The sequence below is a fragment of the Schistocerca serialis genome, chromosome 1, assembly GCF_023864345.2.
Source record: "Schistocerca serialis cubense isolate TAMUIC-IGC-003099 chromosome 1, iqSchSeri2.2, whole genome shotgun sequence".
NCBI lineage: Eukaryota > Metazoa > Arthropoda > Insecta > Orthoptera > Acrididae > Schistocerca > Schistocerca serialis.
Window position 1 is genome coordinate 1185855854 of NC_064638.1, and position 24836 is coordinate 1185880689.

Below are 24836 nucleotides of genomic sequence, written 5' to 3' on the forward strand. Positions count from 1 at the left end.
TGATCAACGACATGAGGATGCAGAAGGCAAAGGAAACCACTGCATTAAAGACACGTAACGTGTATCCACAGGACATGTGGCCTGTAATTGAAGAAGTGTCATGATGATCTCTCCATTGGCAAAAGATTCCGGAATAGTCCCCCATTCGGATCTCCGGGAGGGGACTGCCAAGGGGGAGGTTATCATGAGAAAAAGATTGAACAATCAACGAAAGGATAACGTTCTACGAGTCGGGGCGTGGAATGTCAGAAGCTTGGACGTGGTAGGGAAACTTAAAAATCTGAAAAGGGAAATGCAAAGGCTCAATCTAGATATAGTAGGTGTCAGTGAAGTGAAGTGGAAGGAAGACAAGAATTTCTGGTCAGATGGGTATCGGGTAATATCAACAGCAGCAGAAAATGGTATAACAGGTGTAGGATTCGTTATGAATAGGAAGGTAGGGGAGAGGGTGTGTTACTGTGAACAGTTTAGTGACCGGGTTGTTCTAATCAGAATCGACAGCAGACCAACACCGACAACGACAGTTCAGGTATACATGCCGACGTCGCAAGCTGAAGATGAGCAGATAGAGAAAGTGTATCAGGATATTGAAAGGGTAATGCAGTATGTAAAGGGGGATGAAAATCTAATAGTCATGGGCGACTGGAATGCAGTTGTAGGGGAAGGAGTAGAAGAAAAGGTTACAGGAGAATATGGGCTTGGGACGAGGAATGAAAGAGGAGAAAGACTAATTGAGTTCTGTAACAAGTTTCAGCTAGTAATAGCGAATACCCTATTCAAGAATCACAAGAGGAGGAGGTATACTGGGAAAAGACCGGGAGATACGGGAAGATTTCAATTAGATTACATCATGGTCAGACAGAGATTCCGAAATCAGATACTGGATTGTAAGGCGTACCCAGGAGCAGATATAGACTCAGATCACAATATAGTAGTGATGAAGAGTAGGCTGAAGTTCAAGACATTAGTCAGGAAGAATCAATACGCAAAGAAGTGGGATACGGAAGTACTAAGGAATGACGAGATACGTTTGAAGTTCACTAACGCTTTAGATACAGCAATAAGGAATAGCGCAGTAGGCAGTGCAGTTGAAGAGGAATGGACATCTCTAAAAAGGGCCATCACAGAAGTTGTGAAGGAAAATATAGGTACAAAGAAGGTAGCTGCGAAGAAACCATGGGTATCAGAAGAAATACTTCAGTTGATTGATGAAAGGAGGAAGTACAAACATGTTCCGGGAAAATCAGGAATACAGAAATACAAGTCGCTGAGGAATGAAATAAATAGGAAGTGCAGGGAAGCTAAGACGAAATGGCTGCAGGAAAAATGTGAAGACATCGAAAAAGATATGATTGTCGGAAGGACACACTCAGCATACAGGAAAGTCAAAACAACCTTTGGTGACATTAAAAGCAACGGTGGTAACATTAAGAATGCAACGGGAATCCCACTGTTAAATGCAGAGGAGAGAGCAGATAGGTGGAAAGAATACATTGAAAGCCTCTATGAGGGTGAAGATTTGTCTGATGTGATAGAAGAAGAAACAGGAGTCGATTTAGAAGAGATAGGGGATCCAGTATTAGAATCGGAATTTAAAAGAGCTTTGGAGGACTTACGGTCAAATAAGGCAGAAGGGATAGATAACATCCCATCAGAATTTCTAAAATCATTGGGGGAAGTGGCAACAAAACGACTATTCACGTTGGTGTGTAGAATACATGAGTCTGGCGACATACCGTCTGACTTTCGGAAAAGCATCATCCACACAATTCCGAAGACGGCAAGAGCTGACAAGAGCGAGAATTATCGCACAATCGGCTTAACAGCTCATGCATCGAAGCTGCTTACAAGAATAATATACAGAAGAATGGAAAAGAAAATTGACAATGCGCTAGGTGACGGGCAGTTTGGCTTTAGGAAAAGTAAAGGGACGAGAGAGGCAATTCTGACGTTACGGCCAATAATGGAAGCAAGGCTAAAGAAAAATCAAGACACTTTCATAGGATTTGTCGACCTGGAAAAAGCGTTCGACAATATAAAATGGTGCAAGCTGTTCGAGATTCTGAAAAAAGTAGGGGTAAGCTATAGGGAGAGACGGGTCATATACAATTTGTACAACAACCAAGAGAGAATAATAAGAGTGGACGATCAAGAACGAAGTGCTCGTATTAAGAAGGGTGTAAGACAAGGCTGTAGCCTTTCGCCCCTACTCTTCAATCTGTACATCGAGGAAGCAATGATGGAAATAAAAGAAAGGTTCAGGAGTGGAATTAAAATATAAGGTGAAAGGATATCAATGATACGATTCGCTGATGACATTGCTATCCTGAGGGAAAGTGAAGAAGAATTAAATGATCTGCTGAACGGAATGAACAGTCTAATGAGTACACAGTATGGTTTGAGAGTAAATCGGAGAAAGACGAAGGTAATGAGAAGTAGAAGAAATGAGAACAGCGAGAAACTTAACATCACGACTGATGGTCACGAAGTCAACGAAGGAATTCTGCTGCCTAGGCAGTAAAATAACCAATGACGGACGGAGCAAGGAGGACATCAAAAGCAGACTCGCTATGGCAAAAAAGGCATTTCTGGCCAAGAGAAGTCTACTAATATCAAATACCGGCCTTAATTTGAGGAAGAAATTTCTGAGCATGTACGTCTGGAGTACAGCATTGTACGGTAGTGAAACATGGACTGTGGGAAAACGGGAACAGAAGAGAATCGAAGCATTTGAGATGTGGTGCTATAGACGAATGTTGAAAATTAGGTGGAATGATAAGGTAAGGAACGAGGAAGTTCTACGCAGAATCGGAGAGGAAAGGAATATGTGGAAAACACTGATAAGGAGAAGGGACAGGATGATAGGACATCTGCTAAGACATGAGGGAATGACTTCCTTGGTACTAGAGGGAGCTATAGAGGGCAAAAACTGTAGAGGAAGACAGAGATTGGAATACGTCAAGCAAATAATTGAGGACGTAGGTTGCAAGTGCTACTCTGAGATGAAGAGGTTAGCACAGGATAGGAATTCGTGGCGGGTCGCATCAAACCAAACCTGTCAGTAGACTGATGACGGAAAAAAAAAACCGATCTTGCAATGACGTTCTTGTAGGTAGTTCCAAAAGTCGAATACATCTTTAGGTCCATCTTGAAATAAGTAGTGTACCGCATGCGCACGGATCCACGTGACAGCGCTGGTCTTGGTGCGCGGGAAATATTGTTGATCCGGAAATAGTAGGAACCGAGGTGTAATGTGTTCCGGAGTCACTCGTGGAAAATACGACAAAATTTGCCGCACCAAGCGCCATACGTTTTCTGCCGCACCACATGTGAGACGGTGTTCGTCCGTGTCTGGCATCCCGCAGTCTCCACATAGAGGCGATTCCGCCATGTTTACCTTGTGGAGGGGTGATCGGGTGATATGTTTACCATTGACTGTGATGTACCATGTGGATCGGACGTCTGTGGCCAGTGTAACCGCGTGAATCGTCTTCCACACCACCTTCCAATGAACCTGAGGGCTTTTGGTCTCCACGATATTTGGTGGGCGCCTCTGCTGTAGGACATGATATATATCCCGCGCCGACGCCTGTTTCGTCGGTGGTACTGCGATACGGACATAGCTGTGTTCAATGTAAAAGTTCCCGTAGTAGTAGAAGGGTGGGGGTATGTCTTGCGTCGTGAGTGGGGGCATAAAGGAGGGCGGAGCTAAGGACTACAACAGCAAACCTGTCAAACTTTCCGCGTGGTGGCGCCACAGCCTGATGTGTGAGCTGACATACAGGGCCACAGCTCTGTCGTGGACATGGACTACACCAAGACCTCCCCTTTCTGGGGAAAGGGTCAGCGACTCATAACTGAAGAGCATGCCTGTGCTGACGTAGGCTCCGAAAGCTCGGTTATTGTCAGCAGCTCGATTATGTGAGTTGATGAGCTGATTGCGCGAAGCAGCAGGCTGTGAGCGCGCGGCTTACCTGCACGGCGCTGTTGAGGAAGCAGTTGTTCTGGCCGGGCCCGTTGAGCAGCCCCTTGTTGCTGGGCGTCTCGGCGTCGCGCGAAGGCGACGGCGCCGGCGCCACCGGCGACTCCAGCGTCATCGCGGGCCGCGCATCCCCCCTGCAACAACAGACGGCGCCCAGCGCCCGCTGTAAACACCTGCTGCTGCTGCACTCTACAATAGGAAATGAGTCCATCGCGACACTTGTCGCCTCGTCCGGCGGCGGAAATTCGCCAATCAGCCCATCGCCGGCGATTAGCGAGCGTCCGCCTACCTGTGCGAGGCTGCGGGCGTCTTTGTGCGGCGCGCACAGTGCAGAAGGAACCGCCCGCGGACTGCGCGGGGAAATAGCAGTGGCAGCGGCAGAAGATTAGGAGCACTCGGCTGGCGGCGTCAGCTGCTGTGTGCGGCTCGCGACTGGCTGTCTGGCGGCACCTGCGGAGTGCGGGGGCGGCGGAAGTGAGTCGTCCAGCAGTGAATCACAAGGCCGTCTCGGCACCGGTGGGCCGGTATTTGGCACTAACGAGGCCGCCGTGGCGTGCGTTTCTTCCTATAGTCCGTCTGTAAACTCAAGAGCCAGCAGCGCTATTGGTGGGGGAAGTGGCTTCTCCCGGAAGAACGCTGCCACCAGCCTACAGGGGCACCCGAATCTGTTGCCCGCGATGTGTCTAGCAGTGTAGATCGACGTGCAGTGATATACGTCGTTTCTGTTCGTGGGATCTTAGGTGCCTGCGTCAGTGAGTTAACTTTGTATAGTTAGTGATGTACTTCGATATCCGGAAGTGATTGATAATCGTCTAGCATTGCAATAAAATGTGCAGAATACGAAGAAGAGGAGGTATTTGCGGAGTAACGAGCGTTCGATCGTCTCTAATGTTATTACAGCGTGTACGAAAGAGGCGACCCAAAAACTGCTGTTGGCTAATATTACCAGTCCCAATAAAAGGGCTGCAATTTATGCAAACGTCAGCCTCAGCTAATATGACGCATAAGTAAGGAATGGAAAAATAAGCTGCATAGTTTACTAGAATCGCCAAGAAGGAAAACTAATAATTTTGGGAGGAAACCCATCGTTACAGATAGTTCAAAATCACGTAAAAGCTGGCCGGAGTGGCCGTGCGGTTCTAGGGGCTACAGTCTGGAACCGCGTGACCGCTACGGTCGCAGGTTCGAATGCTGCCTTGGGCATGGATGTGTATGATCTCCTTAGGTTAGTTAGATTTAAGTAGTTCTAAGTTCTATGGGACTGATGACCACAGCAGTTAAGTCCCATAGTGCTCAGAGCCTTTTGAGCCAATCACGTAAAACCTTTGATGCTTATGGAACACTAAATCTCTATCTCTGTCACTGTTCACCTGATTCTAAGACACATTGCTTAAAACATGTGCGCAACAGCTATTCTAAACACTGCTGAAATTTCCTTCGAAACATGTACACCGATTCTAGACTTCTAAGCAAAAAGCATGACATACGAGGTGCGTTCACATATTAATTTTTATTTTTTGGTAAGAACTTTGTTAATCTACAGCAATGTTATCCTCTTCAAAATATTCCACATTACATACTATATACTTATGCCAGTGCTTTTTCCAATTCCCGAAACACTTTAGGAACTGTTTCTTCGGGATAGTTTATGGCTGCCTCTGAGCACTATGGGACTTAACATCTATAGTCATCAGTCCCCTAGAACTTAGAACTACTTAAACCTAACTAACCTAAGGACATCACACAACGTCCAGTCATCACGAGGCAGAGAAAATCCCTGACCCCGCCGGGAATCGAACCCGGGAACCTGGGCGCGGGAAGCGAGAACGCTACCGCACGACCACGAGCTGCGGACGGATAGTTTATAGGTCTCTTAACTGGGCATTTTTAATCTCATCCATGCTTGTAAAACTGCTGTCCTTTAAGCCCTGCTCTGAAATGTTTATACCACTTGTCTGCCCTTAGTTTACTCATAACAGGCTCACCAAAAGCAATATTTACCATTTCTAAAAATTTCACACACTTTATTCCATTCTTACAGCAAAATTTAATACAGATTCTCTAATTTATTTTTATACAAAATAAATAGACGTTGACGCTACCAAAACACATGTAACCTTTCTGACAGCTGACAACAGAGTAAGTACCCAATATGCATAACATTGAACACATACTTTTGAGGCATGTTCGAAGACAGTGACAAAAAAGGAGTGCAAATCGGACTAATACAACACACAAAATTATAAATTTCTGCTTACGTTTTAAACACTTTGTGTTGCAAGAATTGTTAAGTTTCGATGCAGTCATTCAAAGAAAACTTTTCCCTTTTAGTAGAAACACAAAAAAAGAACAAGACTTAAATTCTAAAGACTAATTGCATTATATGGGGGTTCGTTTTACGAATAGCAATAGAGGAACATACACATTCACTTGAACAGGCAATTGGTTCTATGTTTGTAATAGAATCCTGACTACCGTTCTTATGTTAATATTATTTACTCTATAATGTTGTGTTTCGGAAGACGCTATCGTTTTCTGTATTCCTTATGGTCTTAATGCATTTGTATAAAAATAAACGCCGCCGAGACGTGTCTGTACACGGCTTCGCCACAGATTTGAAGCGCGCGCCGCGGCAGGGCCGGTACTATGTTGTGAAACAGCCTGTAGGACCGCCGCGTCACGTAGCTGGGTTGGCAGAGTGGGGACTCGCTCGCTCGCTCTAGTTTACCGACAGACTATACTTACCCACACCCACAATGCAGAAAAGAAAATGGAAGTATGAACTGAAAAATACCTTCAGTCACTAATGTTCGTGTTTTACGAGGGTCACTCCAAAACAAATGCACGCTATTATTTTTTTAAATCCATCTTTTATTCTGCATGTTTGAAAGTTTTACCGTGTGTACACACATCTTTCAGCAACAATATTTTCATTTCTACACCTAATTTCCATCCCTCTCAACTGCCTTACGCCATCTTGGAATCAGCGCCTGTATACCCGCACGGTAAAATTCTGGACCAACCTGTTGGAGCCACTGTTTGGCAGCGTCCACAAGGGAGTCATCATCTTCAAACCTTGTTCCACGAAGAGAGTCTTTCAGTTTCCCAAAGAGATGATAGCTACATGGAGCCACGTCAGGATTGTAAGGCGGGTGTTGCGGTGTTGTCCGTCCGAGTTTTGTGATGGCTTCCATGGTTTTTTGATTGAAATGTGGCCGTGCATTGTCGTGCAACAGCAAAACATTCTGCTTTTGCCGATGTGGTCGAACACGACTCAGTCGAGCTTGAAGTTTCTTCAGTGTCGTCACATATGAATCAGAATTTGTGGTGGTTCCACTTGGCATGATGTCCACAAGCAAGAGTCCTTCGGAATCGAAAAACACCGTAGCCATAACTTTTCCAGCAGAAGGTGTGGTACTGAATTTTTTTTCTTGGGTTAATTTGCATGATGCCACTCCACTCACTGCCTCTTCGTCTCTGGTGAAAAATGATGGAGCCATGTTTCATCACCTGTCACAATTCTTCCAAGAAATTCATCTCCACCACTCTCGTACTGTTCCAAAAGTTCGCTGCATACCGTTTTCCCTGTTTCTTTGTGAGCCGCTGTCACCATCCTGGTAACCCACCTCTCACAAACCTTTTTTAACGCCAACACTTTCAGTATTCTGCAAACACTTCCTTCCCCTATCCCAACGTAGCGTGACAATTCGTTCACTGTGATGCGTCTGTCAGCAGTCACCAATTCGTTAACTCTCTGCACATTGTCTGGAGCGTGTGCAGTACGAGGCCTGCCGCTGTGAGGACAATCCCCAATATTACCGTGCCCGCTTTCACCACGTAACCTGCTTGCCCACCGACTAACTGTACTGCGATCGACAGCAGCATCTCCATACACCTTTTTCAACCTCTTGTATATGTTTCCCACTGTCTCGTTTTCACAGCACAGGAATTCTATGACAGCACGTTGCTTCTGACGAACGTCAAGTGTAGCAGCCATCTTGAAGGGATGCTGTGACGGCGCCACTCACGGGAACAGGACAAAATTTTGTCACTTAAAAAGAAAAGAAAGTGACAGTACAATTCCTACACAGTAGTCATTACCTTTCCTGGACGCGCGTCAGGCGTTATATTATCGCTAGTCTGATTTAAACCAATTCTCATTTGACGTTTAACCCTTTTGTTTACCACCAGAAAAATCTTTATTTTAATCGTTATTCTCTTTACACAGGTACAATCAAGGATTTTTAAGGATCTGTATCTACATATACCTGACTGCTCTGAAATACACACTTAAGTGCCTGGCAGAGGGTTCATCCAACCACCTTCACGCTATTTCTCTATCGTTCCACTCTCGAACACTGTGCGGCAGAAACGAACATTTAAATCTTTCCGTGCGAGCTCTTGTTTCTCTTGTTTTATTATGACGATCATTTCTCCCTATGTAGGTGGGCGCTGACAAATGTTTTTTTCACACTCTGAGGAAAAAGTGCTGATTGAAATTTCATGAAAAGATACTGCCGCAACAAAAAATGCCTTTGTTTTAATGACTGCCACCCCAACTCCCGTATCATGTCAGTGGCACTCTCTTCCCTATTTCGCGATAATTCAAACCGAACTGTCCTTCTTTGAACTTTTTCGATGTCCTCCGTCAGTCCCATCTGGTGCGGATCCCGCACCGCACAGCAATACTCGAGAAGAGAGCGAACAAGCGTAGTTTAAGCAATCTCTTTGGTACACCTGTTACATTTTCTACCTGTTCTGCCACAAAATCGCAGTCTTTGGTTTCCGTTCTGCACAATGTTATCCGAGTAAGCGTTCCAGTTTCAGTTATTCGTAATTGTATACCCTAAGTACTTATCTGGGTTTACAGATTTTAAATTTTCGATTTATCATGTAACCCAAATTTAGCGGATTTCTTTCAGTGCTCATGTAAGAGACATCAAACTTTTCATAATTTAGAGACAATTGTCACTTTTCTTACCGAACAGATATCTTGTCTCAATCATTTTGTGATTGATCGTGACCATCTGATGGCTTTACAAGATAGTAAATAACAGTATCGTCTACAAACAATCTAAGAGGCTGCTCAGATTGTCTCCTATGTCGGTTATGTAGATCAGGAACAGCAGAGAGCCTAGATCACGTCATTGGGTAACGCCAGACTTACTTCTCTTTTATTGAATGACTTTAAGGTACAGTGACAAAAGTCTTCTGGAAATCTAAAAATATGGGATCAATTTGACATCCCATGTCGATTAGGCATTTTGGACTGTTCTATATCACATCTGTCCGTGCCATCTCTTTAAGGGACGTCCAACATTTCTCTTTCCGTTGCATTATATTATATTGCAGCTTTAGTTACCCTTCTGTTAGACATATGGTGGCTTTCCAGTTCAATTTTTCAATTATGGTTGTAATATATTGTACATTTAGTTGTTGTCTAATATCTGTCGGCCAACTTCAGGGCAAACATTTTTCGGCCGTACAGTGTTCAGTTGGCGTTCACAACAAAAAACTTAATGAGATATAGTTTAAAGCATGAATCGGATATCGGAACAGGCAGGCGTTTATAAAATACAGTGTGCGTAGTGTGAAGCGAAATATACACGAGAAACAGGTGGGTAATTTTCGACAAGATATAGGGAGCTCAAAATGGTTCGAAATGGCTCTGAGCACTACGGGACTTAACATCTGAGGTCATCAGTCCCCTAGAACTTGGAACTACTTAAACCTAACTAACCTAAGGACATCACACACATCCATGCCCGAGGCAGGATTCGAACCTGCGACCGTAGCCATCACGCGGTTCCAGACTGAAGCGCCTAGAACCGCTCAGCCACACCGCTCGGCCTATAGGGAGCATGCAGCCGTTCTCAGAGTGTGTAACTATGGCAGCTCGGTGGTTGCCTAATGTAGACTTAATCAACCCCTGAAAGGCACAGAAGAGTTCTTGCAGGTGACACTGGTAGATAAGAAAGGAAAGTTACCCGACCTGCTTGAGGAACTTGAAATGGCAATCCACTGGGTTAAGTTTGATCATGTATTTAATATACAAACCGGGAAGAATAGCAATGCCTTCTTCAATGGTATTCTGGATCTTTTTGAAGGCTGGTGTTGGTACCACAAATGTGAAAAATTTTGCGCAGATAACCATTGGTACGGTGGCTTAATATCCTTTGTAGCATGTTTGGAATGTTATGGAGCGGCTGACGCCACAGTGCAGTCTGCCAGAGCCGTACTCATGTTACAAATTATCGGTGCACGGAGAGGCCGCTGAAGTGACCAGTGCTTACCGTTTTACGTAAGGAACAGTTTATTTGCCGAGCGGAGTGACCTCGCGATTTGAGGCGCCATGTCACGGACTACACGGCCTCTCCCGGCGGAGGTTCGAGTTCTCCCTCGGCCATGGGTGTGTGTGTTGTTCTTACAAGGGAACCTCCCCATCGCACCTCCCTCAGATTTAGTTATAAGTTGGCACAGTGGATAGGCCTTGATAAACTGAACACAGATCAATTGAGAAAACAGGAAGAAGTTGTGTGGAACTGTGAAAAAATAAGCAAAATATACAAACTGAGTAGTCCATGGGCGACATAGGCAACATCATGGACATTGTGAGCTCAGGAACGCCGTGGTCCAGTGGTAGCGTGAGCAGCTGCAGAACGAGAGGTCCTTGGTTCAAGTCTTCCCTCGAGTTCACTGATGTCTCTGTTCACTGTAATAAGTTTAGTGTGTGTTTTGCGACCGCATCGCAAAACCGTGCGATTAGTAGACGAAAGGACGTGCCTCTCCAATCGGAACCGAAAACATTTGATCGCAAGGTCATAGGGCAACCGATTCCTCCACAGGAAAACACATCTGATATATTCTATACGACACTGGTGACGGCATGTGCGTCACATGACAGGAATATGTTGTCGACCCACCTAACTTGTACACTTGGTGAATGGGTAAAAAGATTCTTCTACCTTGCCCGATTTAGGTTTTCTTGTGGATGTGATAATCACTCCCAAAAAAGTGATGAAAACATAAGAGTTTGTCACATAAACTGAAAATAAAAAGTTAAACTTTTCACTCGATGGAAGATTTGAACCAAGGACCTTTCGTTCCGCAGCTACTCACGTTAACACGAGACCAAGGCGCTCCTGCGGTCCCAGTGTCCTTGATGTTGCCTATCTTCCCATGAACTACTCAGTTTGTATACTTTGCTTATTTTTTCACAGTTCCACACAACTTCTTCCTGTTTTCTCAATTGATCTGTGTTCAGTTTTTCAAGGCCTATCCACTGTGCCAACTTATAACTAAATCTGAGGGGGGTGCGATGGGGAGCTTCCCTTGTTAGCATGAGGTAGTTTAAGTAGTGTGTAAGTCTAGGGACCGATGACCTCAGCAGTTTGATCCCTTAGAGTTCACACATCTTTGAACACTTTATTTTCGCCTTGTGTGCCTTTGAGTGCATGTTTGTGTATGATTATCTTAGCCAGATGATGGGAGCTTGACTCTCAAGTGTTGCTGAGGGTTAGAGGATTATGTTCCTAATACTAGCGGTTGTACGCTCAAATATTTACAACGATTATCTTAACAACCTCTACGTCTGGTCCTTAAGATGGACAATATTAGAACATAATGCAAATGTTTTTGTTATAATTATACTGAAAAATTTGATTAATATTTGTCATCATCATGATATTTCTCTCACTGATTATGTGTATAAAGCGCTGGAAATACTAATATGAAAACCTTTTAACTCCCAATGCAAAAATAGTAGACAAGAAAAGTACAAATTACACCCAAAGCATAAAATCTACCTAAATATGCCTTGTGGAAACAAATTTAACATACTAAACGTAAAGATGTCAAATCGAAAATCGGTTTCAACACCGTAGTGCTTTGCTAGGCTTTACTACTGTTACTGTTATTATCCATGCCTTCTTCCTTCGACCTCCGCACTAAAGTATAGAACCAGTTATAGGCGGATCTTCGTTTTAACATGAACTGAACAACACTTTTAACAAATCATTGTCAGATAAGTGACAGGAAAAAAATCCGGGAACCGATTACTGGTCGTAGATCTTCACTAGAAGCCAAGCTGCAATGAATCAGAGAATTATGTGGCGTCGCAATTACGTAGACGTAACATCGAACATTTTCCAAGAATTGTGACGTCTCGCTGACTCTCCATTCCGCTGACGGCTTGCACGAAAGCTGCCATTTAAATTGCCCACAGTGAAATTGACCTTGACGGTGCCTGACGACGCCTGTAGAGCATTACAAATAAAGTTGATCTTTGTGGTGTGATGCTGAGCGATGGGTAGAATGACCGCAGAGCGCCAGCGCTGCGGATCATTAGGGCGTAACAGCGAGGTGGGCGCACAGAGGTTTGATTCCAGTGCTTAGCGCAGGAACACGTGCGCAGCACTTTTAAATGGAACGGGCAGCAGCCGAGTATAGTATCGGACGTCACAGTGCCAAGTGGAAAAAACGCAGTGGGGTGCAGCGTTATGCGGCAGCAGGAACAGGAACCGGTGGCAGAGCCAAAGAGAAGGGGAGAAGGGGAGCACACCCCCGCCACACCACCTGCCTGCCAGCCACCTGCCCGCAGGGGTGCACAAGTAGCGCTGCAAACACAGCCGGCCCTGCAGGGGTGCACAATTGGTGCAACAGTGCGCGTGGCGCGAGTACCCAACCAGCTGAACAACGTCGACGAAAAGTCGAATGCTCCGTCATTACTACACACAGTCTACAAATCATCTCTCCAAGTCATTGTGCTCAACCCGAAGCTTGCTTTCAGGACAGTACTTTACTAGGCACGCTACTATTTGAGGAGGTATGGCTTTGCCTTCCTGGGACCTTTGAATGTACTTACCCAGACGGCTGTAGATGGACCTAGAGTTTCACGGGAAACCTTAACAATCGCGCAGCTTGCCATTTGTCGCACATACGAATCTTTGTCAGGTGTCCGGCCGCGGTGGCCGAGCCGTTCTAAACGCTTCAGTCCGGAACCGCAATGCTGCTACGGTCGCAGGTTCGAATCCTGCCTCGGGCATGGATGTGTGTGATGTCCTTAGGTTAGTTAGGTTTAAGTAGTTCTAAGTCTAGGGGATTGATGACCTCAGATGTTAAGTCCCATAGTGCTTAGCCATTTTTGTAGGTGTGAAAGAAGCTGTAAGCGACAGATAGAAATCGAGGCACCGACGCAAAATTGAAGCCCGAACCTTCATAACAGTAGTGTGAAAACCACTTAGCAACATATTCTAACAGTGTCATTTGATCGCCTTATGTATTTCCGGTCATTACTGTCACGCGGGAAAAACTACTGTTGTCATAACGTGCGTGATCTTAGTCGGTTTACTCATTTTTCAATTTCATGACCTAATTTCTTCATTCAGTTCGTAAGTAGCTGACTCTTCGACGAGAAGCCCTCCATCCACAGCTATCTTCGGTTCTTCTGTAACGTGAAAGGGTAGGCCGGTAATTTTCTTTGCTCGATCCAACCATCTGCTTGCTGCTCTTTCTAATGGTCTTCTGCCTTCGATTTTGCCTTGCAAGATGGTCTTCTCTAAATTACCCCCCTCCCTTCTCAAAATGTACCCAAGGAAATGGAATTATCTTTGACTGACGCAGGAAGACAAACTCCCTGTGATGGTAAGTTCTTCTATAACGGAAGCGTTGGTTCTTTTTTCTGTCCACGCTACGGGTAACATCTTCCGCCAACACCACATCTCGAAGGTATCAATTCGGTTTGCTGTCACTAGCTTTCACAGCCGAGATCTCGCAGCTTTACAAGAACACAGGTAACACCAAGCTTATCTTTGTTGTATTGAAAACAGCCCCATTCTGCCAGACTTTTAGTGACTTAACTGTTGCAGCTCGGCCAAGGACGATATGTCGTTTTATTTCTTTAACACACTTTCCTGTGTCATTGATCAAAGATTCTAAATGTCCACATGATGCACTGCCTCCTGATTAAGCAATCTGTAAGTTGAATTTGATCTAAACTTTGAGTTTTCGTAACCATTACTTTTTTCTTTTTTTTCGTGTTTATCTCTATACTCAAAGTATATACTTCATTCTGGAGAACGGATCACAAATTTCTTTCTCACTTCCAGCAATGTGGGTAGCATCTTCAGCGAAGGCTGTTTGTTTAAATTTCGGTATGGAGATAAACTTGAGAAGACCAACTAATGGTTAATAATCGACAAGGTTTAGTTCAACTTACAGGTTGCTTAAAAGATGTGGAGGTACTGAATGATTGGATACATTTAGGATCGCTGGTCAATGACACAGGAAACAGTCAGAAAAAAATAAAATGTGTAATTCCACATAAGACGAAATTTATGTAATGTTACCGACACGTACAAGTATGTGACACGAAGAAATATGTTTATTGGTTCGTCTTGGGAGGTAAATCTTCCGAATTTAAAGTGAAAACATTTTACGAGATGCATTTTTCTCTGAAGTTGGGTAGTTTCATCAATCATAAAAATACGAACAGTAATAGCAAACAAATGAAATAACGCAAACCCCGCGTCATATGAACAATGGCACATGTATTTATTCGCTAAACTTAACATCTCTTGTAACAATATTGAGTGGTACGAGTACAATCTGCTTCTCTTCGTTTTAACTGAGCAGAGTGGCGAACCCATGACCTTGCCGCAGTCCACGCGTTCGAGGCCTCTGCGACACGCCCAATACCGCTACGTGACGTAACTGCAATACGTCGGCGAAGGAACCGTTGGCCGGCGGACATAGATCAACTCTGCCGTACTTCATTAACGAAAAAGTTTCTACGATAATGATTGAAGCAGAAGAAATGAATTAAAATTTGTGCTGCTGCCAGGACTCGAACCTGGGCCTTCTTGCTTTAACCATTACACCATCACAGCACTATGCTTAAGATTGAGTGCCATCCCCAACACAAACTTCAGTTCATATCTTCCACTTAATTTCCCTTACATTGCCACTACTGCCAGGGCTCTCCGGCACTGCAATAGCACCTCAGCATTGGACGTAATGGGAAAGTCCTGTACCATAGGTGATCTTGACTTTGCCATTACGTCCAATGCTGAAGTGCTATTGCAGTACCGGAGAGCCCTGGCAGTAGTGACAATGTAAGGGAAAATAAGTAGAAGATATGAACTGAAGTTTGTGTTGGGGAGGGCACTCAACTTGGGTAGTTCGCGCAGCAATGTTAACCATAGTGCTGTGATGGTGTGATGGTTCGCATTTCTGCCTAGCAAGCAAGAACTCCCTGGTTCGAATCCCGGTCGCAGCATAAACTTAAATTCATTCCTTTTGCTTCAATCTTTATCGCAGATAACGAAGAATTTTAAATGTCTCGCGGAAAAATATAATTGTAAGATCTATCAAAAAAGTTTCTATTAAGCGATTAGCCTCACTTTAAGGATAAGGATAATAAGTCAAAACTGTGATAAAACTAATCACTGTCAGAAAAAAAAGTTCAAATGTGTGTGAAATCTTATGGGACTTAACTGCTAAGGTCATCAGTTCCTAAGCTTACACACTACTTAACCTAAACTATCCTAAGGACAAACACACACACCCATGCCCGAGGGAGGACTCGAACCTCCGCCGGAACCAGGCGTAATCACTGTCCTGAAGAGATTCTATTCCAGATAAATTGAATTATCCGATTACTGGACTGGAAACATACAGTGCCAACAGTTATCGTTCAACCTCCAGCAGCCTCCTTGATATTAAGGTAAGTTACAACTTAAGGAAAGTATCAAGGCATTGTTATTTCAAAATGTGATGGTTGGTGTCTACGTTCTTAGTTTATGGAACGTGAATTACAAGGTCAGGACAGTTTGAGTTTACACACAAACACAAGTCTGCATAATGTTATATGACCCTCGAAGGCTTCAAGTACCAAACTTAAATCTGTATGTCAGCTTATGTCGTACTTCGCTATCAAACAGTATTTCTTTACATTGAATCTGCGGAAGAACAAGGCAACACTTGTAGATAGTGGAAAGCGAAATCGAACAAGTACTTCTTCTGCTTCCCTGTACTTACTGCAAGCCCGGATTACGTCAGTTCGATCCTGATCACAAAGTCCAGAAAGTAGAATTTGTATTCGATGTAAATGTGCGGGGTAACATCAGTCTCCAAGCCGCAGACGAACGACGTTCACTTCGGTTCACATAGTCAAACCACAATAGAAGAGTGACAAAAAAATAAAAACACCTGCAGCCGTCCTTACGATTTTATTTTATTTTGTTGCTACCAGCTTCGACGCTTCATTGAGTCATCTTCAGGCTGTTTTGATGCGGTACAGTTCGATATGATCCCCATGCATAACCCATCAGCTGCCAGCATTACTGGATTAGCAGATAATCTGAAACTCACGTATCAGGACTCCAACCATCAACTCAACCATCACTCCAACCATAGTTGATGATTGGAGTCCTGACACGTGAGTTTCAGATTATCTGCGAATCCAGTAATGCTGGCAACTGATGGGTTATGCATGGGGATCGTATCAACCTGCACCGCATCAAAACAGCCTGAAGATGACGCAGTGAAGCGTCGAAACTAGTAGCGACAAAATAAAATAAAATCATAAGGACGGCTGTAGGTGTTTTTATTTTTTGTCACGATAGTAAACAGCCGTTGTCCCAGAGACGTCCTGCTAAAAGGATGGACATACAGCCGGCCGCGGTGGTCTCGCGGTTCTAGGCGCGCAGTCCGGAACCGTGCGACTGCTACGGTCGCAGGTTCGAATCCTGCCTCGGGCATGGATGTGTGTGATGTTCTTAGGTTAGGTTAGGTTTAAGTAGTTCTAAGTTCTAGGGGACTGATGACCACAGCAGTTGAGTCGCATAGTGCTCAGAGCCATTTGAACCTTTTTTTGATGGACATACAAAAACAATAGAAGAGAGATGCCCGGTTGTGTGGCCGCTAAATGTGTGCCCTTGTGTTGTTGAGATACACGTCACTCACCGTTGCAAGAATGGTAAGCAATGGTAAGCACCTTTCTTGGTCGCAGGTTTGAAATCGATATCATATATTGGTGTTAGGCGGAACCGTCTATCAGCAACGCTCCGTTCTGATATTTGGTCGACTACTACGTTATGCAACATTCCATGATGTCCCCTTATCCATACCAAGTGCACGACTACATCATTTTTCCTTGCTTCTGTGATGGTGTCCAATATATCCGAAATGCATGTGTTAGTTACTTGTCGAATTTTGGATTCTGTATTTTCCACATAACGATTTCGAAATATGAGAGTATCAATATGAGCTTCAATATCTGTATTACATAGTTAATGGCCTTCTTTATGGCCAATAGCTCTTCTGCATAGACGTAAGTTTCAAATGGGAGTAGAAGCTTCAATGAAAGTACAGCCATTTGATAGGTGTTTATAACAGGGAAGCAGTTACTTGCATAATACGTCTAGGAGCATGCATAAGGAGCGATTCCAAATGGAACGACCACACAGAATTGATCGTGTGGAAGGCAGATGCCAGACAGATTCATTGGAAGAATCTTCAGGAAATGCAGTCCATCAACAAAGGAAATAACAACACTCGTTCGACCAGTAGTTGAATAACGTTTTGAAAAGGTAAGACCGTTTTACCTGCAAGTCCTTTATTTATACGCACGACCAGTATCGCAGCGTTTTAGCTGTATCATCAGGTGCAGTCTGTACAACCTGAGACACAAAGACTCGGGTGAGGCAAGAAAAAACACAACTAAAATGAAAAGTGTGTACTTTAGTTGTGTTTTCGTTGTGTTTTCTTGCATTACACGAATCTTTGTCTGTCAGGTTGTACATATTGCACCTGATGATGCTGCTAAAATGGTGCGAAACCGGTCGTGCCTATAAATAAAGGACTTACTACTGCAGCGATCTTATCTTTTCAGAATAATAAATCCAGCCAGTGGCTGCTCTGACTTCAAAGTCTGACTTGAATATTGGTCGTCAGTCTGGGTTCCGCACCAGATAGGACTGATAGAGAAAAAAACAGAAGACCCAAAGAAGAGCAGTTCGCTTCTTTACAGGTTCGCCTGGTAAGTTCGAAAGTATCACGGAGGTGCGCAGTCAACTACTGTGGCAGACGCTGCAAGAGAGGCATTCTGCATCACGGAATGGTCTGTTGTTAAATTTAGTAGAAGAGGCAACCATTATATTGCTCCCTCCAAAGTATATCTCGCAAAAGACCATCAAGGTAATATTACAAGGTTAGAGCCCACACGGAGGCCTTCCAGCAGTCGTTTTTCTCGCGAACAGGAAATGGGCAAAGTGACATTGGAACAAAAAATACCCTCCGCTTCACACCGCAAGGTGGCTTGCGGAGTATGGATGTAGATCTAAATCTGTGTGGATAGAAGCGAAGTGTGGTCAATATCGTTGGTGTATGACGCAGGGGTCAAACGGGTACAGAAAGCAAAGTAGTTTCGTGTCATGTGGGATTACTGGTAAGAAATGTCGCCATTTCTCATAGCTTCTTACTAGCGGAGGAATTCGGCTTGTGCTTTTCTTGTGAGGGCCTTGTGTTGTCCCTCAGAATTTAGTCACTACCTTTGTGGAGTTACGGTCAGAAGTCGATTAACGATTAGGGTTGCTATCCGTCCGGATATATCGGGACCGTCACCGTTATGGACATCCTTGTCCCGACATCCCGACAAGACGCAGTTTTTCGTCAATGTCAATGAAATTCTTCAAACGCCGTGTAACTTAGAATGTTTTGTTTTATTTTGAAGGCTACCAGTTTCAGCATTTCACTATGCCATCTTGAGGCCCCACATGCATCTCTTCAAATAGCCGAAAATGTCACGTGTGCCCCTGGAAGTCGTGAATTCAATCGTCTTGCTAGTGCTTCATTCGAAGACTCGATAGCAACTCAAAGTTACTATCAAGTCTTCGAATGAAGCACTAGCGAAACGACTGAATTCACGATATCCAGGGATTCATGGCATTATATGACATTTTCGGTTATTTGCAGAGATGAATATGGGGCCTCAAGACGGCATAGTGAAATGCTGAAACTGATAGCCTTCAAAATAAAATAAGATAAAATCTTAAGTTACACGTCTGTTGAAGAATTTCATTGACATTGACAATTACTTAACCAGCCGATGTCCCATGTCCATGATTGACCAACAGAGACTGACACCCAATTTTGTCCCGATTTTGCGAAATACTGTTACAAACTTGGTTCAGGTAATGAAGTAACGCCATATGTTAACGCAGCATGTAAATACAGCCTCAGTTTGATTTATGTCAAGAAGTTAATGTCGACAAGATCGTCTCACAGATGGCGTTGCATGCTGCGTAACCTTAGAGAGCCTGTACACAGAAAGAGTGGCCATAGGTGAAGTTGCCCGTGATTGGTTGATTAGCTTTTGCGCCATTTTTTCTGCCAAACGTCTCTCGCGCTTCCTATGTTCGCCGTACTTCTGAGTTGAATTGAAGTTCAGAGGACTTTTGGAAACGATTAAAAGGTATTTGAATTATTAAGAGACTTATTATGCGTTGTGCATGCATGTTCGATTTCGTTGTATATCGTTCTTTAAGCTCTTATTTCTTTAACAGTTCGTGCATGCTGGTAGCATCACAAGCTTTTCTGAAGCCAATATCCGACAGTCCTTGCTGGAAACGGAAAGTTCCTGTAATTGTTGTGCCATGCTCATTCGACTTTATAGCGTCAAACTTTATTTCGTTCCGAATCAGAACACTAGGCATTATTTTGGTTTCAGTATTATTGCCTGACTGTTGACGCAGGCAAGTTGTAAGCACGTTTTCCGCAGTTGTCGTGGTTGCTGAAACATTATTCGTAGTAAATAATTGTAGGTACTCTTGAAGACAGTTTTTAATGGCCGTTCTTACTGTGGGGTAGAAGGGATACGGTACTTTTCTTGTTATATTTGGTCGTTATTACAGTAGCCTACATTTAACATTGCCTGATTTTTGTAATCTTTTTGTTTGTTATCTACGAGAGGATATATATATATATATATATATATATATATATATATATATATATATATATATATATATAAGCAGTTGTTTACTTGTGACATGCAAAAAGTTTGAAAAGAAAAAAAAGTTCAAATGTGTGTGAAATCTTATGGGACTTAACTGCTAAGGTCATCAGTCCCTGAGTTTCCACACTACTTAACCTAAATTATCCTAAGTACAAACACACACACACCCATGCCCGAGGGAGGAATCGAACCTCCGCCGGGACCAGCCGCACAGTCCATGACTGCAGCGCCCCAGACCGCTCGGCTAATCCCGCGCGCAAAAAGTTTGAAGACGTGACAAGAAGTACTAATACGTCTCACACTTTTTGCATGTCCCAAGTAAACAACTGCTTACGACTTTCATTCATCTGACGTAATACAGGTACGTTAAATCTTTAGCGTTATGCACTTCCGATACAAAACAAATTCTATACACTATATATTTTTTATTTACGTTACTTTCATTGCAAAAGTTAACGAACTTTATGGGAGATAAATGCAAGTAACGAATAATTTTTACAGCCACTGTATCAAATTTTCCTGTGCTGAACGTAGTAGGCTACTATGAGTATATTATAGCTGTAAAGAAAGGCATTTAACGAATGATTTCGCCATATTGTTTTGTGCTTTTGATTCGGTGAGTGTGTACTCCACTTCTCCAGTACTGGCCATTCTAAAGTCCGGCCCGTAGTTTGGCAGAAAAATGGCCGCCGTATCGTCCGGTTGGCCACTCTCTCCCTATACAGGCTCTCTACGTAACCTGTATTGACAAGACAAGCACCTTCTAGAGCTAGCGCCATCATTCGAGAAAATACCAGACTTAAAATATGGTGTACTATCTACTTCTGCAGCAACAGTTCCTTGTACATGTGTTCTAAATAAAAAAGTAATTATATTAAATAATTCTACATCCCATCTCAAGAGTCCCGACGAGATCCCAGCTAGATACGGCAACTCTATTAACGACTCAGGGGGAATGTATCTGACAGTATGTCAGTGGAGGTGCCGCCGGCTTTAGGTCTACTGTTTAGCAGCGAGACGCTAACACGGCGCACGTGCGAGGCGACCGAAGGGCAGACGGCTGCGGCGGCTCGCGTCTTGCCAGCCACAGACACAGCCTCTGCGTCCCGCCTGTTGTCCAGGCAGACCTGGTCCTGCACGCACGCACGCACGCGTGCGCGTGTGTGTGAGTGAGTTTTTTTGTGGCCAGCTCTGGCAGGGACCGGTTCCGGGCGTCGGGACGGCGGGCCAGGCGCCGGCTGGGCTTTAATCTCGGCGTTCGGGCCCAGCAATTAATGGGACAGCCCGGTTTTTTCCTCTCCCCTGCCCTCTGCGCCGGACCGGTGGCCATGCGTCTCGCAGACTCCACACCCCAGCGTGGCGGCTGCTACCTCAGCAGCAGCCCCACGAAACGCCGGATCGGCTCCAAACGACAGCAATCCGCACCACATGGGGGCCCACGAATCTTACGGTGCCTCGAAATCACAAACAGACCTTATAATTTTCTTTAGAATTTTTTTGTGGCCTTCCCGAACAAGTATATCCTCTGGTTTCAATTATACGGCAAAGGTACATTGTATTTCCGATTTAAAAATGTCCTAAAAAATCGTCGTCTGAAAGGGAGCCAGGTTACGTCTTCCAAATGACGCCACATGGGCGATTTGCCCACCAGTTCGCTTTTTTCTTTCCCCTCATCAGTGCGACTGATTTGATTCTGCTCGCGGTTACATCTACTCTTGTCCGACCTCTGTTGTGTTGGCAGAAGAGCCAACACCGTGTTACTAATGGGGCCCGAAATGCACGCGTTTTAGCTCAAGCAGACTGGCGTGAGGAGCGAAGAACTATACTAATGTGAGGTCTGGAACATGACAAGGAATTAGAATTCAGAAAGTGGACGTAATTAGTTTGATACTTAACTTTAATCCATTAATGATGAACGTCGCTCTTCACGGTACATGATTCACAATATTGTCTGTTCAGAATTCATTCTAATTACTGAATATGGCGCCATGCTAGGTCGTAGCAAATGACGTAGCTGAAGGCTATGCTAAACTATCGTCTCTGCAAATGAGAGCGTATGTAGGCAGTGAACCATCGCTAGCAAAGTCGGCTGTACAACTGGGGCGAGTGCCAGGGAGTCTAGACTAGATCTGCCGTGTGGCGGCGTTCGGTCTGCAATCACTGATAGTGGCGACACGCGGGTCCGACATATGTTAACGGACCGCGGCCGATTTAAAGGCTACCACCTAGCAAGTGTGGTGTCTGGCAGTGACACCACAACCTCTTCACCTCAGAATAGCACATGCACCCGAAGTCGTCAGATACATGTTCGATGTCCTCAAATCCCTGTCATCCCGTTCAGTTTTTACCCTCTGCAGCTCCCTTTAGTATCGTGGTTCCTACAGCTGTCGCCGCATCCCACATATCTGTCGCCACGGGTGCCTACCTTCCTTACCTTCTACATCTAATCTACATGGATACTGCGCAAGCCACCATAGGGCGCGTGGCGGAGCATTCCCTGTCCCACTACTTGTCATTTACCCTCCTGTTCCACTTGCAAATAGACCGAGGTGGAAACGACTGTCTATAAGCCTCCGTATGAGCCCTAATGTCTCGTATCTTATCTTCATGGCCCTTCTGCGCGATGTATGTTGGCGGCAGTAGAATCGTTCGGCACTCAGCTTCAAATGTCAAATTCAAATGGTTCAAATGGCTCTGAGCACTACGGGACTTAGCATCTGAGGTCATCAGTCCCACCGGCCGGTGTGGCCGAGCGGTTCTAGGCGCTTCAGTCTGGAACCGCGCGACCTCTACGGTCGCAGGTTCGAATCCTGCCTCGGGCATGGATGTGTGTGATGTCCTTAAGGTCAGTTAGGTTTCAGTAGTTCTAAGTTCTAGGGGACTAACGACCTCAGACGTTAAGTCCCATAGTGCTCAGAGTCATTTAAACCATTTTGAACATTTTACCAGTGGTTGATGCTGCGCCTCGGTATCCATGTTGACCTTGAACCCGGTGGCCGACATGGTTCAAATGCTAATTATTTCTGCAGAATATACTGATGTACATGCCCTGTGAATATAAACGTCCTATTTCTATTCGATCAAGGTGTTCCGTTTCTCTGAACATGAGTGTAGATGTAGATACTTCGGACTAGTTGAAAAGAAAAATGAGTTTTAGTTTTTACGTGTGCCGTACAACTAAACGTGCACATATTGAACGTTTGTAAGAAAAACCAGGCTAGTTTACCTATAATTTGATGTATGATTTGTTGTAAATAATCTAAATTACACTGCTACAATATTGGATGGGTGACCATCCAATCCGCCATGCGCTGTTGCCATTTTTCGGGGTGCACTCAGCCTCGTGATGCCGATTGAGGAGCTACTCGACCGACTAGTAGCGGCTTCGGTCAAGAATACCATCATTCATAACGGCCGGGAGAGCGGTGTGCTGACCCCACGCCCCTCCTATCCGCATCCTTCATGAGGATGACACGGCGGTCGGATGGTCCCGCTAGACCACTCGTGGCCTAAGACGGAGTGCTTTTTTTACAATATACCACTTAAACTGACACGATTTTTATGAACGGCCGGTATATTAAGCAACGTAAGTGTACTCTAGTCAATAAGGCGTCAAGCACGCGACAGTGCGGTAGTAATTTTCTAAATCTAACAGATGTTCTTTTCTTCCTTTCTCTCTGGCGTCATTATATATTTTATCCTTTCAGAAACGATGCCTACAATCAGACACGTGGATTGCGGTTAAGCGATTGTGCCCTCAAACAAATACGGCCTGCACAATGGGCGCGTATAAAAGCTGACACGTGTTGCCGCCTCGTAAAGGCCGCATCCCGGCCGCCGAGAAACACATGGCGATAATAGAAGCGTTCGGAACACTTTTTCCCCCCCTATCTCTCGGCCACAAAAGCCTTGAATAGTCACCTCACGATCTGCGGCTCCAATTTGGCGCGAATGGCGAAGCGGCACAAAGCGCTTCCGGAAACAAAAGGAGCCGATGTTGCGGCGGAGGAGTGCTAGCGCGTGCTGCAGCGCGGTACCGCAGGGCCGCCTCCCCTCGGACGGCGGTGCAAGAGTGGAAGATGACGACGCAGGCGGCGGGCGCACGCGGAGAACTATCCGGTTACAGGATCGGGCGCGAGTCAGCTCCCAGCGATAAGCTCTCGGCTACAGCGAGGGGTCCCCACCACGGCTACAAAGACTCTGTGGGCAGCGTGGCCTTGTCTCAGTAGAAGTCAAGGTTACGCACGTCTCACACACATACGCAGAAGAGCCAAAGAAACTAGTATAGACAGGCGTATTCAAATACAGAGATGTGTAAACAGACACAATACGGCGCTGCGGGTCAGCAACGCCTATACAGGGTGTTACAAAAAGATACGGCCAAACTTTTAGGAAACATTCCTCACACACAAAGAAAGAATATAAGTTATGTGGACATGTGTCCGGAAATGCTTACTTTCCATGTTAGAGCTCATTTTATTACTTCTCTTCAAATCACATTAATCATGGAATGGAAACACACAGCAACAGAACGTACCAGCGTGACTTCAAACTTTTTGTTACAGGAAATGTTCAAAATGTCCTCCGTTAGCGAGGATACATGCATCCACCCTCCGTCGCATGGAATCCCTGATGCACTGATGCAACCCTGGAGCACGAAGAGTCTCTACATTTGGTACCGGGGTTGCGTAGACATAAATGAAAGTCAAGAGGGTTAAGGTCAGGAGAGCGTGGAGGCCATGGAATTTGTCCGCCTCTACCAATCCATCAGTCACCGAATCTGTTGTTGAGAAGCGTACGAATGCAGCGTATGTGCAGGAGCTCCATCATGCATGAACC

At 44.8% G+C, this 24836-nt stretch overlaps 1 protein-coding gene across 1 annotated transcript in view; it reads right to left on the reverse strand.

The window, feature by feature from the left end:
* The window catches only part of LOC126418759 (uncharacterized), a 462747-nt gene that overhangs the window by 193676 nt on the left and 244235 nt on the right, over nucleotides 1–24836 (reverse strand). The window contains exon 3 of the mRNA XM_050085687.1: nucleotides 3975–4116. Coding sequence (XP_049941644.1) covers nucleotides 3975–4097 — 123 coding nt within the window. The 5' untranslated portion in view covers nucleotides 4098–4116. The remainder of the gene's footprint in view (nucleotides 1–3974; nucleotides 4117–24836) is intronic.